The sequence below is a fragment of the Monodon monoceros genome, unplaced genomic scaffold (assembly GCF_005190385.1).
Source record: "Monodon monoceros isolate NGI ecotype Baffin Bay Population unplaced genomic scaffold, NGI_Narwhal_1 Super_Scaffold_14, whole genome shotgun sequence".
Classification (NCBI taxonomy): Eukaryota; Metazoa; Chordata; class Mammalia; order Artiodactyla; family Monodontidae; genus Monodon; species Monodon monoceros.
Window position 1 is genome coordinate 45,479,202 of NW_021703770.1, and position 15,680 is coordinate 45,494,881.

At 33.2% G+C, this 15,680-nt stretch overlaps 1 protein-coding gene across 1 annotated transcript in view; it reads left to right on the plus strand.

Moving 5' to 3' along the window:
- The window catches only part of MMP16 (matrix metallopeptidase 16), a 348,577-nt gene that overhangs the window by 169,288 nt on the left and 163,609 nt on the right, over nucleotides 1-15,680 (plus strand). Inside the window, exon 3 of the mRNA XM_029222957.1 lies at nucleotides 131-253. Coding sequence (XP_029078790.1) covers nucleotides 131-253 — 123 coding nt within the window. The remainder of the gene's footprint in view (nucleotides 1-130; nucleotides 254-15,680) is intronic.

Sequence of the window (15,680 nt, forward strand, 5' to 3'; positions counted from 1 at the left end):
GAAAACTGACAAAATTCTCCTTTATGTTTTCCCGTTTTTATTACCACTGCCATAACTTCTCAATGGATTTCTCTTTGAAATTAATGATTAGCGTTATTGGTAAATAACTGAAAAATATTGCTTTTTGCAGCTGGATGAAGAAGCCTCGATGTGGTGTACCTGACCAGACAAGAGGTAGCTCCAAATTTAATATTCGTCGAAAGCGGTATGCGTTAACAGGACAGAAGTGGCAGCACAAGCACATCACTTACAGGTAAAATAGCTAATGATGAATTACTGTTTCTTTTCAATTTTTCACAACTATGTATTTCGACATTTTGTTTGAGATCTTATGCACACTGACTACATGGTAACATATAGTGATGTAATGGTAACATAAAAAAAAATTGCAATTGAGAAGAGAATAAATTGTCCATTTGGGGACCCTGTAGACAGACATTCCTTGAAACACTTTTGTAAACTAGATCTTCCAGCTTCTTGAATGAATGCTAATATTCTGAAAGACTTTCAGATGAGTATTCTAACACACAACATTCTTTATCAAGTATTCATAATCTAAAAATTTATAAAATAATAAAGTATATAAATAATTGCAATTTAAACAATATATCTTTGAATTATTAATTAACTTTTGGTATCAGAGCAACCACTTAACTTTTTATCTTTTTACAACAATGCAAATGGATCATCCTTTCTTGTCTTCAATGAAGCATGCTTAAGGGATGAGAGTATCTTCCAATCTGGAGTGGCAATTGCTGCTAGTTCATATTCATTCATTAACTAATTGAACGACGTTTTATTGAGTACCAGTTTGGACAAAGAACAGTGCTAGTTACTGGGGATATAACAATAAATAAAACATAGGGATTCCATCCATCCTCATGGAATTTACAGTCACGTGGAGAAGTTTAACAATCCTATAAATGTGATGATGCCTGTTTTGAAAGAGAAGGAAAAGGATGCAAGAGAAATGTAAACCATGGTCATTCAACCCAACTTAGAAAACCAGGGCTGGCCTCCCTTCTGTCTTGAGAGTAATATGGAGTATTAAAGGAAATTCTTTATATGATCACCTTAACAGATACAAAAATGCGTTCAAGAAAATTTAACCTCCATTTATAACTAGGAGTCAAAGCAAAGAAAGGTAATTAATCAGAAAAATGGCATCTACAAAAACAAAAATTACAGCTTCATTATGTATTTCACATATAATATGACCACTGTAACATGAGGTGTTTGGAAAAAAAATCGTTAAGTGAAACAACAAAAAATACCTGCTATCTCTACCTCTATCCAATAACATTGTGCAACTACTTATAGTTGTAAGGTAATAAAAGAGAACAAAAGATATAAGGATCTGTAAAGAAATAAAACTATCTTTAGTCACAGTTGTATCACTTTCTAATAGAACACCCAGAATAAACTCTAGATATTTTTTTTAGAAATAATAAAAGAATATATCCAGCTTTAAAAATAATTAGTAGATTTTATTTTTAGAGCAATTCTAGGTTTACAGAAAAGTTGAGCAGATAGTATGGGTAGTTCTCACTGGCCCCCCTCCTCCCAGTATACACACTCACATAGTTTCTCCCATTATTAAGATCTTAATTAGTATTAGATATTTGTTACAATTGTTGAGCCAGTATTGCTCTATTACTGACTAAAATCGATAGTTTACACCACAGTTCACTCTTTGTGTTGTAGTTTTATGGATTTTGACAAATGCATAATATCATATAATATTACAGTATCATACAGAATTAGTTTCACTGTTCTGTAAATCCTTTGTTACACCTATTCATCCCGCTTCTCCTTAGGACACTACTGATGGTTTTAATGTCTCTATAGTTTTGCCTTTTCTAGAATGTCATATGGTTCGAAACACAGTTTGTAGCCATTTCAGACTGCTTTCCTTCACTTAAAAATATGCATTTATTTCCTCCTTGTCTTTTCATGACTTGATAGCTCATTTCTTTTTATTACTGAGTAATATTCCATTGTATGGATGTGTCACAGTTTGCTTACCTGTTCACCTATTGAAGACTTCTTGGTTGCTTCCAGTTTTGGGTAATTATGAGTAAAGCTAGTATAAACATGTGTGGGCTGGTTTTTGTGTGGACATTAATTTTCAACTTATTTGGCTAAATACCTGGGAATATAATTTTGCTGATCATAAGGTAAGACTATGGTTAGCTTTTTAAGAAACTACCAAACTATCTTCAAAGTGGCTAAACCATTTTGCATTACCACCAACAATGAATGAAAGTTACTGTTCCTCTACAACTTTGTCAGGATTTGGTGTTGTCAGTGTTCTGGATGTAACCATTCTAACAGGTGGTTTCTCAATTTTTTAACTTGCAATTCCCTAATGCCATGTGAAGCTGAGCATATTTTTGTATGCTTATTTGCCATCTGTACATCTTCTTTTGTGAGATGACTGTTTAGATCTTTGCACCAACTTTTAATTGAGTTGTTATTTTAAAGGTTCTTTGTATATTTTGGATTACAAGTCTTTTATCAGATATGTTTTCAAATATGTTGTCTCAGTCTGTGGTTTGACATTCCATTCTCTTTTTTTAGTGTATTTTGCAGAGCAGAAGTCTTAATTTTAATAAGGTAGAACTTATCAATTATTTTCATTTCTATATTGTGCTTTTGTTGTTATATCAAAAAATCATTGCCAAACAGAAGGTCACTTAGAATTTCTCCTATGTTATCTTCTAAAATTTTAATAGTTTGGCATTTACATTTAGGTCAATGATCCATTTTGAGTTTGTTTTTGGGAAAGGTGTAAAATCTATATTCATTTTTTTACATGTGGATGTTCAGTTGTTCCAGCACCACTGGTTGGAAAGACCATTCTTTCTCCACTACCTTTGATCTTTTGTCAAAGATCAGTTGCCTATGTGCGTGGGTAAATTTCGGTGCTCTTTATTCTGCTTCATTGATCTATGTGTCTATTCATAAACCAATATCACACTTTCTTGATTACTGTGGTTTAGAGTAAGTCTTGATATCAGATAGTGTCAGTTTTCTGATTTTATTCTTCTTCTTCAGTATTATGTTGTGTTTTCAGAGTCTCTTGCCTTCCCACATAAACTTTAGAATCAGTTTGCCATTACAGGCGTTCCTCAGAGATATTCTGTGTTCAGTTCTAGATCAACAAAATAAAGAGAATATAGCAATCAAGCTCATATAACAATCAAGCGATGTCTTGAAATTTTTGGTTTCCCAGTGCATATAAAATTTGCTTATGCTATACTACAGTTTATTAAGTGTTCAGTAGCATTATGCCCAAAAGCGCAATGAGCATGCCTTAGTTAAAAATACTTTATTGATAAAACATGCTAACCTTCAGCTGTTGATGGCTACTGACTGCTCAGGGTGGTGGTTGGTGAAAGTCAAGGTGGCTGAGGCAAGTTCGTAAAAGAAGACAACAATGAAGTTTGCCACATTGATTTACTCTTCCTTGTATGAATAATTTCTCGCTAACATGCAGCGCTGTTTGTAGCATTTACCCACAGTAGCACCTTCAAAATTGGAGCCTAGTCTCTCAAACCCTGCCACTGTTTTAACAACCAAGTTTATGTCATATTCTGAATGCTATTTTTTTTGTTATGTCAACAATCTTCATAGCATCTTCACCAAGAGTAGATTCCATTTCAAGAAACCACTTTGCTCATCAGTAAGAACCAACTTCTCATCATTTAAAGTTTTATCACGGGATTGCAGCAATTTAATCACATCTTTAGGCTCATGTTTCATTTTAATTCTCTTGTTATTTCCACCACATCTGCAGTTACTTCCTCCACTGAAGTCTTGAACCACTCAAAGTCATCTTTGAGGACTGGAATCAATTTCTTCCAAACTCCTGTGAATATTGATATTTTATCTCTTTCCATGAATCACAAATGTTCTTAATGGCATAAAGAATGGTGAATCCTTTCCAAAAGATTTTCAGTTTACTTTACCCAAATCCTTCAGAGGAATCACTATCTATGGCAGCTATAGCCCTACAAAATGTATTTCTTAAATAATAATACTTGAAAGTTGAAATCACTCCTTGTTCCAAGGGCTGCAGAATGGATGTTGTGTTAGTAGGCATGGAAACAACATGAATCTTGTATATCTCCATCACAGGTCTTGGGTGACCAGGTGAATTGTTAATAAGCAGTAATATTTTGAAAGAAATCTTTTTTCTGAGCACTAGGTCTCAACAGTGGGCTTACAGTATTCAGTAAACCATGTTGTAAACAGATGTATTGTCATCCAGGCTTTGCTGTTTTACCTATAGAGCACAGGCAGAGTAGTTTTAGCATAATTTTAAGGGGCCAAGGATTTTTGAAATAGCAAATGAACATTGGTGTCAACTTAAAGTCACCAGATGTATTATCCACTAACAAGAGAATCAGCTTATCCTTTCAAGCTTTGAAGTCAGGCATTAAGTTCTCTTCTCTAGCTATGAATGTCCTAGATAGCATCTTCTAATATAATAAAGCTGTTTCATCTACTTTGAAAATTTAATGTTTAACGTAGCAATCTTTATTGATTATCTTGGCTAGATCTGGATAACTTGCTGAAGCTTCTGTATCAGCACTTGTTGCTTCACTTTGTGCTTTTATGTTATGGATATAGCTTCTTTCCTTCTTTCCTTAAACCTCATATACCAACCTCTGTTAGCTTCAAACTTTTCTTTGGCTAGATCTGGATAACTTGCTGCAGCTTCTGTATCAGCACTTGTTGCTTCACTTCGTACTTTTATGTTATGGATATAGCTTCTTTCCTTAAGCCTCATATACCAACCTCTGTTAGATTCAAACTTTTCTTCTTCAGCTTCCTCACCTGTCTCAGCCTTCACAGAATTAAAGAGAGTTAGGGCCTTTCTCTGAATTAGGCTTTGGTTTAAAGGAATATTGTGACTGGTTTGATCTATGTAGACCATTAAAACTTTCTCCATATAAGCAATAAAGCTGTTTTGCTTTCTTATTATTTGTGTGTTCACTGGAGTAGCACTTTTAATTTCCCTCAAGAACTTTTCATTTACTTTCATAGCTTAGCTAACCATTTGGGGCAGAGGTCTAGCTTTTGTCCTATCTCAGCTTTTGACATGCCTTCTAAACCTAATCATTTATTACTTTTACTTAAAGTGAGAGATGTGTGATTTTCCCCTCACTTGAATACTTAGAGGCAGTTGTTAGGTAATTAATTGGTCTAATTTCAATATTGTTGGGCCTCAGGAAATAGGGAGGCCCAGTGAGAGAGAAAGCAATAGTGGAATGTCAGGTTAGTGGAGCAGCCAGAACACAGACAACATTTCTTAACTTCACTGCTTTATGTGGGAGTGGTTCATGTTACCCCAAAACAATTACAGTAGTAACATCAAAGATCACTGTCACAGATCACCATAACAAATACAATAATAATTTAAAAGTTTGAAATATTGTGAGAATTACCAAAATGTGACACAGAGACACAGTGAGCAAATGCTTTTTGAAAAATGGTGCCAATAGACTTCCTCAACATAGGATTGCCACAAACCTTCAATTTATAAATAACACAATATCTGTGAGGCACAATAACACAGGGTATGCCGGCACCCATGAAATAATTTAGCAGGACTTTTATTGTGAACGCTTTGAATATACAGATCATTCTGGGGAGAACTGACATCTTAATATTGATTGTTACCATTAATGAACATGAATATTTCCCCATTTGTTTAAGTTTTTGATTTCTTTCCTCAGAATTTTATACTTTTAATCTTATAAATCTTTTGTATATATCTTAGTCCATTTGGACTTCTATAACAAAATACCATGAGTGGCTTATAAACAGCAGAAATTTATTTCTCACAATTCTGGAGGCTGGGAGTCTGAGATCAAGGTGCCAGCATAGTTGGTGCCCTGTTCTAGGTCACAAACTTCTTGGATCCTCACATACATAGCAGAAGGGCTAGAGATATTTGTGGGACACTAATCCCATTCATGAAGGTTCCATCTTCATGACCTAAGGACTTCCCAAAGGTCCCATCTCCTAATATTATCATCTTTGTGGGTTAGGATTTTAACATGAATTTTAGGGGGACAAATATTCAAATCATACTCACATATTTTGGATAAATTTATTTCTAAGGATTTCGTTAAACATTTTTTGTACTATAAGTTGTATTGTGTTTTAAATTTCAAATTCTAAATGTTTATTACTGATATATAAGATAGCAATTGACTTTTGTATATTAACCTTGTAGCCTAGAATTTTGCTATAAATCACTCATTAGTTCAGGATACTTTTTTGGTCAGTTCATCTATATTTTCTACATAGAAAATCATGTCATCTGAAAACAAGGAGAGCTGTTGTTTTTTTAATGCCCAATCTGTATTGCTTTTATTTCCTTTGCTTATTTTATTGCATTAGCTACTGCTTTCAGTGCAATGTTGAATAGGAGTGCTAGGAGCAGGCATCATTGCCTTTTTCCTAGTCTTTAAGGGAAAAGCATGTAATTCCTCACCATTAAGTATAATATAAGCTACAGGCTTTTTGTTAGATGTTTAATCAAGTTGAGGAAGTTCTTGCATTCCTAGTTTGCTGAATATTTTTAGTAGGAGTGGGAGTTGTCTTTTATCAAATGCTTTTTCTGTATCTATGCTATGATTGTATGTTTTTTCTTCTTTAGCCTTTTAATGTGATTGATTACCTTAATTAATTTTCAAATGTGGAATGAGACTCTCATGCCTGGGCTAAATCCCACTTTGGCATAGTGAATAATTCTTCATATACATTGTAGAGTTTAATTTGCTAATTTTTGTTTAGGATTTCTACATCTATGTTCATGAGTAATATTGACAAGCAGTTTTCCTTTCTTGTAACATCTTTATCTGGTTTTGGTAGTAGGGTAATGCTAGTTTCATAGAATGGGTTAAGAATTCTATTTTCTGGAAGAAATTATAGAGAATTGGTATGATTTCTTCCTGAAATGTTTAGTAGACTTCAGCAGTGTAACCATTTAGACCTAGTTCTTTTTTTTTTTTTGGAAGGGTATTAATTTCTAATTCATTTTATTTAATTGATATAGGACTGTTCAGATTACCTATTTCTCTTTGTAGAAGTTTTTATAGATTGTGTCTTTTAAAGGAGTTGTTCAGTTAAATCAGTAATAGCCTTTATAGGCTGCCTTAACAAAAACCTTTGTGGCTTAGACATCAGGAATTAAATTTCTCACAGTTTTGGAGCTTAGAAGTCTAAGATTGAGGTGCTGTCAGTGTCCTTTTCTGGTAAGGCCTCTTTTCCTGGTTTTTAGATGGCCACCTTCTCACTGTGTCCTTATCTGTGTCCTTTATAGGTCAATTTTAGACCTATAAACAACTATGTTTCCTCTGTGTGTGGCTGGAGAGAAAGAGATTTCTGGTATCTTCTTCTCTTCTTACAAGGACACCAGACATACCGAATTAGGGTCCAACCTTGTGACTTTATTTACTATCAAGTACCTCCTTAAAGTCCCTATCTCTGAATACAGTTACATTGAGAGTTAGGGCTTTAATATATGAATTTGGAGGTACACAATTCAGCCCATGACATCATCTAAGTTATCACATTTATGGACATACACTTGTTCATAGTATTCTTTTATTATCCTTTTAATATTCATGGTATCAGTACTGATGTGCCTTCTTTCATAACTGATAGTAATTTGTGTCTTCTTTTTTTCTTATTTAGTCTGGCTAGAGGTTTATTAATTATATTAATCTTTTCAGAGAAATGGCTTTATTTTTTTTTCTGTATTGTTTTCCTGTTTTCAGTTTCATTGATTTCTGTTCCAACTTTATTTTTCTTCTGTTTGCTTTATTTTTTTTCCTAATTTCCTAAGATGGAAGTTTAGATTAATTACTTTTATCTTACTTTGCTTCCTAATATGCATTTAATGTTATATATTGTATTTTAAGCACTGTTTTTGCTGCATCCCACAAATTTTGATAAGTTGTATTGTCATTTTAATTTAGTTCAAGTAATATTAAAATTTCCTTGAGATTTTCGTTCTTTGACTCACATGTTATTGATAAGTATGCTGCTGTATCTCCAAGCATTTTGAGATTTTCCCTAGTATTCTTGGTGAATGTTCCATGTGAGATTGAGAGTAATGAGTATTCTGCTCGTTTTGGATGAAGTGCTCTGTACATGTTGATTAGATAAAGTTGATTAATGATGCTGTTCAGTTCGACTATATCCTTACTATTTTCTATCAGCAGGGTCTGTCAATTACTGATAGAATGGTGTTGAAGTCTCCAACAAACGGTACACTTGCCTTTTTCTTCTTGAAGTTTTATCAGTTTTTGCCTCATTTATTTTGTTGCTCTGTTGTTAAACATATATATATTAAGGCTTGTTACACCTTGGAAAAATTGACACCTTTATCATTATGTAATGCCCCTCTTTATCTCTGATAATTTACTTTGCTCTGAGGAAGACTTTGTCTGAAAATAATATAGCTATTATGGTTTTCTTTTGATTAGTGTAGCATGGTATATTTTTTATCCTCCTATTTTTAACCATCAAAATCTATATATTTAAGGTGAGTTTCTTGTAAACAACATATAGTTGGGTTTTTTTTTTTAAATCCACTCTTATCGTCTTTATCTTTCCATTGGTATATTTAGGCTATTCACATTCCAAGTAGTTATTTATATAGTTAAATTAATATCTACTATATTTGTAACATTTTGCTGCCCATTTCTGTTGTTCTTTTTTCTGTGGATTTTGTTTTGCTTTTGTTTTTGTATTTCCTTTTTTTCTACCTTTTCTGGTCATATTGAGCATTGTATATATTACCATTTTCTATTAACATATCAATATTCTTCTTGCTTGGATCATATTCTTCTTGCTTAGATGGTTTTTGAGGAGAAGTCTAATTGAATTGGTATCTTTGTTCCTCTGTAGATAAGGTGTTTTCCCCCCCTCTGGCTTCATTCAAGGTTTTATCTTTGTCTTTGGTTTTCTGCAGTTTGAATATAATATGTCTGTGTGTAGATTTTGTTCTCTGAAAGTCCTGGATCTGTGGTTTGGTGTGTGACATTATTTGAAATATGTCTCTGTTCATATCTCTCTTCTTATTCTAGTATTCTCATTATGTTCTGTTACACTTAAATGTCCCATAGTTCTTGGATGCTCTGTTCTGTTTTCCAGCCTTTTTTTTTTTTTTTTTTTCCCTTTGCTTTTCAATTTGGGAAGTTTCAACTGAGTTATCTTCAAGTTCACTGATTCTTCCCTTGGTTATATAGTCTTATGATGAACCTATCGGAGACATTTCTATTTATATATATATATATATATATATTTATTTAGCATTTCCTTTTAATTCTTTCTTGTAGTTTCCATCTCTCTGTTTATATTACTCATGTGTTTTTTTCTTGTTGTCCACTTTTCCCATTAGAGCCCTTAGGATATTGATCATATTTAATTCAAATTTCTGGTCTGATAATTCAAAATCTCTGCCATAAAGAGTCTGGTTCTAATGCTTCTTTTGTCTCTTCAGTCTGTGTTTTCTCTTGACTTTTAGCATGTTATTAATTTTTTTTTTGAAAGCCAAACATGATATATTGGGTCATGAAACTGAGGTAATAAGCCTTTAGTGTGAAGTTTCATGTTCATCTGCTTAGGAGTTTGGCTGTTTATTTTTTCTTGTAGCTGTAGGTGTTGGAAGCTTCATTTTCTTCTACTGGCCTAGTTTTTGTCTCCCATGCTGTCTCTGAATATCCTAGAAGCTCTTTCTTAAATAAACTTTGTGTCTTGCAGCTTTCTAATTTGTAATCCACTGTTATTATACTGAGCCTTGTTGGTGTGGTGTAAAGTATTGGGGTGAGGAAGCAGTCTATAATCCTGTGATTAAATGTCAGTTTTTTAGGTGGGCTTGACTTTTGGGGATCTTACACCCAGAATATTAGCATAGCCTTTTACTTCTTTTCTTCTACTATATCAGATAGGAATGATTCAGGGACTTTTGCTTCTGATTCTTCGTACTCTTCTGTGTCTCCAGTTTTGGGGGGGGAACTTTGCCCTGTAACTGCAATTCCCTGATGGAGCTATGAAGTGTTGTTTAGTTTTTGTTTGCTCAGCTTTTTTGTCTTATTGTGAGGTTGGGAGTGACAGCTTCCAAGCTCTTTACATGTCAGAACAGAAACTGGAAATTTTTTACCAGATCAATATACAAAGTAAACCAGCACACACACAGAGTATAATCTTTGCAAAAATGACATTTAAAATAGACACAAAAGTACAAGTAAAGAATAAATCTACAAAAGATGTGTAAGCCCTTTAAGAAGAAAATTAGGAACTTTTATTGAAAGACATAAAAAAACCAAAAATAAATGTAGAGATATATTTTACTCTTAATAGAAAGTCTCAATATAATGAAAGTTCAGCTCTTTCACAAATTCAATGCAATTTTAACAAAATTCCCAGTAATATTTTTTGTATAATTTAACAAACTGACTCAAAAATCTCTGAGGATTAGTGAAGGCCCAATATTAATCAAAATGTTCCCACTTACTAGATATGAAGACTTTCTTTAAATCAATACAAATTAAGGCAATATGTGGTGTTAGCACAGAGATAGACAAATAGTCCAACAGTGCAGACAAATGATCACAGAAATAGACCATTCATGTATTAAAAAATTGATTTATGCCAGAGCAGTCCTTGTAGATCAGTGAGGAAAGGATGGGCTATTTTACTTATTAACTTATTCTGTGATAATTGGTTATCTATATGGAAAACAATGAAATTAGGTTCTTACCTCATACCATAGAAAAATCAATAAATACCAACTGGATTAAAGTATAATCAATTTTAGACCTATAAAGCTTACACAACTATGTATATTGATATTTATTTTTTTCCATTTCAGATTTTATTATTTTTCTGACCTGATTTCCAAACTCTTGACAGTGTACCCTGTTTAGTGTCTCTGCATCCTTAGGTACTACCTACACCATTCAATTTTAAAAGAAAGAAAGAGAGAAACTAAGAGCCATTAGGTTCAGAACAGATCATAATTCCATCTATGTTGTACCCCTATACTGACAATTGTCTCAGTTAGTTTTGAATTTTCAAATAATTAGGTGTTTATCCCTGTAAATTTCCAGATTATTTTTTAATGTTTGATTATTGATATGCACATAATGTGATCAAGAGTTTTAGAGTAAGAAAAGTCTGGATTTTCATTCTGGCTCTGATACTTGCTACCTGTAAAACCAGGATCAAGTTACTTATTTTTCCAAGTCTCATTTTCCCTGTGTGTAAAGTGAGTATTGTAACAATACCTGCCTCACAAGGCTTAGGAGACAATTAAGTCAGATAGTAGGGAAAAAAACCAAAAACAGCATAGTGCTTGAAACTCAGGGCTTAATAAATGCCAATTATTATCTTAACTCCTTTAATTTATCAGACAAATCCCAGAAATTGTTGAGAATATTATAACAGGATAAGAGAAAGTTGGGAGTGAGAGCTAAAGATACTACCTTCTAAAGTTAATATATATAAGGTATTAAGAAGTTGCCTTGTATATAATAGGTAGTAAATAGTATCATTTGCTACTACTTTTTTTTTTTTACTATGTTTAGGAAAATAAATACAAAATATGACATTGGAGCTCAAAATGATTACAGAATGTGCCATTACAGAATAAAGACAGGAGTTGGAATGGGGGTGGTAGAATCTAGGTTTTATTTGATTGCAAACTCATTATGAGCCAACAGTATAATGTGGCTCAAAAAGAAAAGCTAGAATGTCCATAGTAGATTTATAGAAAGCGAAGTGTTCAAAGCAGTGGAGATGCTAATTTTATCTCTGCTTTGTTGGCCATGCCTTACCTGATGTATCTTTTTTTCTTTGGGCCACCACATTTTCTGCTGCTTCTTGGCAAATTAATGTACACCTCTAAAAAGAAATCAAAATACTAAGAGATCTTGAATGCAGTTTGCATGAGGAAGAGCTCAAGATTAGAGCCAAGTGTTCTTAACATGATGGAAAGAATATTTAAGGGAGAAATTTCCTGTTATTTTCAAATACTTAAATATCTTTTATATTTTAATTAATTAATTTATTTTTGGCTGCACTGGGTCTTCCTCACTGTGCGGCTTTCTCTAGTTTCAGTGAGCGGGGCCTACTTTTCATTACGGTGCATGGGCTTCTCATTGCAGTGGCTTCTCTTGTTGTGGCTTCTCTTGTTGTGGAGCACAGGCTCTAGGCACATGGGCTTCAGTAGTTGTGGTACACAGGCTCAGTAGCTGTGGCTCGTGGGCTCTAGAGTGCAAGCACAGTAGTTGTGTGCATGGGCTTAGTTGCTCCACAGAGTGTGAGATCTTCCCAGACCAGGGCTTGAACCCGTGTCCCCTGCATTGGCAGGCGGATTCTTAACCACTGCGCTACCAGGGAAGCCCTATTTTCAAATACTTAAAGGCTTTAAGAGAAATTTAATATTTTGAGCTATCAGAAAATTAAATCATCCATCCTACAATTCTTTTTTCATCATTGGAAACATATAAACCAGGAAATTTATTCACTTGTCAGGGAAATTAGAGAACATTTGTGGAATGGTTGGAAAGTTCAATTACATAACTTTAAGATCTCTTCCTATCTTTAAAATGTGGGATTGAAAGGAACTTTCTATAATCAGTCCATTTAAAGGGAATGTCTAGGACCCTACCCTATGCCTTCCACTTAAATGACCTCAATGTTTGATGCCTAGAAATGGAAACTTCTGAGGTTGTATCACTTACGTATTCTTAGGGATATATATAACTTTGGCTGATGCGTAATATATATGCTGGTTATAACTGTAATACAAGTACTGGTGACCATTCATCTCTTACTTGAATTTTTATGATCAATTTCCTTTTGACAAATTTTGCTTCTTGGATAATTAGGTGTATTTAATTCAATAAATGATTATTGAACAGCATTATGTGGCAGAACTGTCAATAGACAGATGAGTTAGGCAAGGCCCCTGCTCCCATGGAGAATGTAGTCTAGTATGGGAGACAGGTATGTAAGTGAATAATTGTAAAATAGTATACTGTATGTTACTTCAAGACCATACAGGAGCTCCATTTCATCAGAGGACATATCCATTTTATGCTCCCCAGCACCTAGTAGAGTGTCTGCTGTGTATTAGATCCTCAAAAAATAGTTGTTGAAAAAATTAATGAATTTTTAGTAGGCTTTGGTTAAACTTTATTCAAAATAATAATAGGATCTTAATGAGTAACATCATTTTTTATCAAGTAGATATTTATTTCTCAGGTCTACTGAATATTATATAAACTAGATTTAGCCTAAGTTCCTTTTCTCTATAAAATATAAACTCCAAAATAATAACTTATATAATAAATGACCAATGGGATAGGTAATCAACTGCCAGATGCATCTATTTTAAAAAATTATAGTATATTACTGGGCATATACCCTGAGAAAACCATAATTCAAAAAGACTCATGTACCAAAATGTTCATTGCAGCTCTATTTACAATAGCCCGGAGATGGAAACAACCTAAGTGTCCATCATCAGATGAATGGATAAAGAAGATGTGGCACATATATACAATGGAATATTACTCAGCCATAAAAAGAAACGAAATTGAGCTACTTGTAATGAGGTGGATAGACCTAGAGTCTGTCATACAGAGTGAAGTAAGTCAGAAAGAGAAAGACAAATACCGTATGCTAACACATATATATAGAATTTAAGAAAAAAAATGTCATGAAGAACCTAGGGGTAAGACAGGTATAAAGACACAGACCTACTAGAGAATGGACTTGAGGATATGGGGAGGGGGAAGGGTAAGCTGTGACAAAGTGAGAGAGAGGCATGGACATATATACACTAACAAACGTAAGGTAGATAGCTAGTGGGAAGCAGCCGCATAGCACAGGGAGATCAGCTTGGTGCTTTGTGACCACCTGGATGGGTGGGATAGGGAGGGTGGGAGGGAGGGAGACGCAAGGGGGAAGAGATATGGGAACAGATGTATATGTATAACTGATTCACTTTGTTATAAAGCAGAAACTAACACACCATTGTAAAGCAATTATACTCTAATAAAGATGTAAAAAAAATTATAGTATATTAATGAGTATTCATAATATATTAGTGGATCTGACAGTATTATGTTATATTATATTAAATTAATTAGTATTGATTTTCCCAGTAAATTCTTTCTTTAGCTAACCTTGATTTTAAATCCATGCTTCTGTGACTACTAAGGATACAACCCTAGGAGTTATTATTTTACTTTAACAATATATGCAGAAAAAAAGCTAGAAATTGCTAAAGAATAAGAAGTTCCTTCCCAGAGATATTTCTCACCATTCTCTCTAAACCCAATGAGCTCACTGAACTTGATTATCCTATTGACAAACTTGTGTATCCAGAGGATACACAGCAAGCTGAGAAACAGAAACTATTTAAATAAGACCCAAAGTAATATGTACCTATGTCTGCCCTACCTGGAAAGCTAGCATCTTTGGAAATAGTCAAATATTTAATGTTAGCTTTCCTAGAGGGACTCCATAGTCAATCTCCACTCTGATGATTTCTTGTATTTAAAAAAAAAGTGAAGTCACATCAACTATACAAACAAATATGGGTAAAAGTAAGTTAGTCTATTTAGTTCTCCTCTGATAGAACATTTTAATACATTCTGAATAAGGACCTGCTAATAATTTCAAAATGTAGTTTATTATTTTTACTCTGTTATATTCTTAGAAATTGTCTACTTTCCTAGTTATGATAAATTCCATTTACTTGCTAATCATTTTTAATAAAATATTAGTATGCTTTTCTGAACAACTATTTTTATTTATTGAATTGAGTAAATGGTATATAACCCTGGTCATACCAAAATATCTTGACATAAGCACATCATATAACTTCTGTATCTTAACTAAATACCGAAGTATTCAGTTTTATTTTTTCTTACTTTGAAAATTAGAGATAAAACAGTACCCAAAATTTGAAAAAGATTGATCACTTTATCAAAATTTTAGGGGGAAAGAGTCATTATTAGTATGTAGAATTTTTATTGAAGAAATTGATATGCATCCAATGATACTGAAACTAGAGAATTCTGACTTTACATGGTAATTTTAGGCATTGGGTAACATGTACTGTCTCCTGAATACCTAAACAGAGTTTACTTGATTTGAAAATGATGAAACCTTTGGCAATGTCCTTGTTACACATTTCCCATAACTTCTATTCAAATGAACAAATATTTGATTATTTTACATTTCATATTAATTTATTTTACAGAGCTAATGAAGCAAAATAATTCCTACAGTTCCATGAGTAAAGAAAACACATACATATTTTGGTAGAGTTTTGTTAATAAGCCTCTTTCTCCCCAGATTTACTGTTTCTCTAAACGTCAAATTCTAACACTTTACCCTAGAAATAGTAAAGTAAACTTAATATCTCACTCATCATGGAGAAATTTATGTATTGCTATTGAGAACTGTAAAGCAGAGTTCAAGCTTCTTTTAACTTTGAATATGTAATACCAAACACCAAAATATTTAGTTTTTTTCTTACTTTCATGTTAGAGATAAATTAATACTCTAATTTTGGAGAACAGTCATCACTCTATTAAAAACTTGAAAGGGAAATACTCCATTATTAGTACATAAATTTT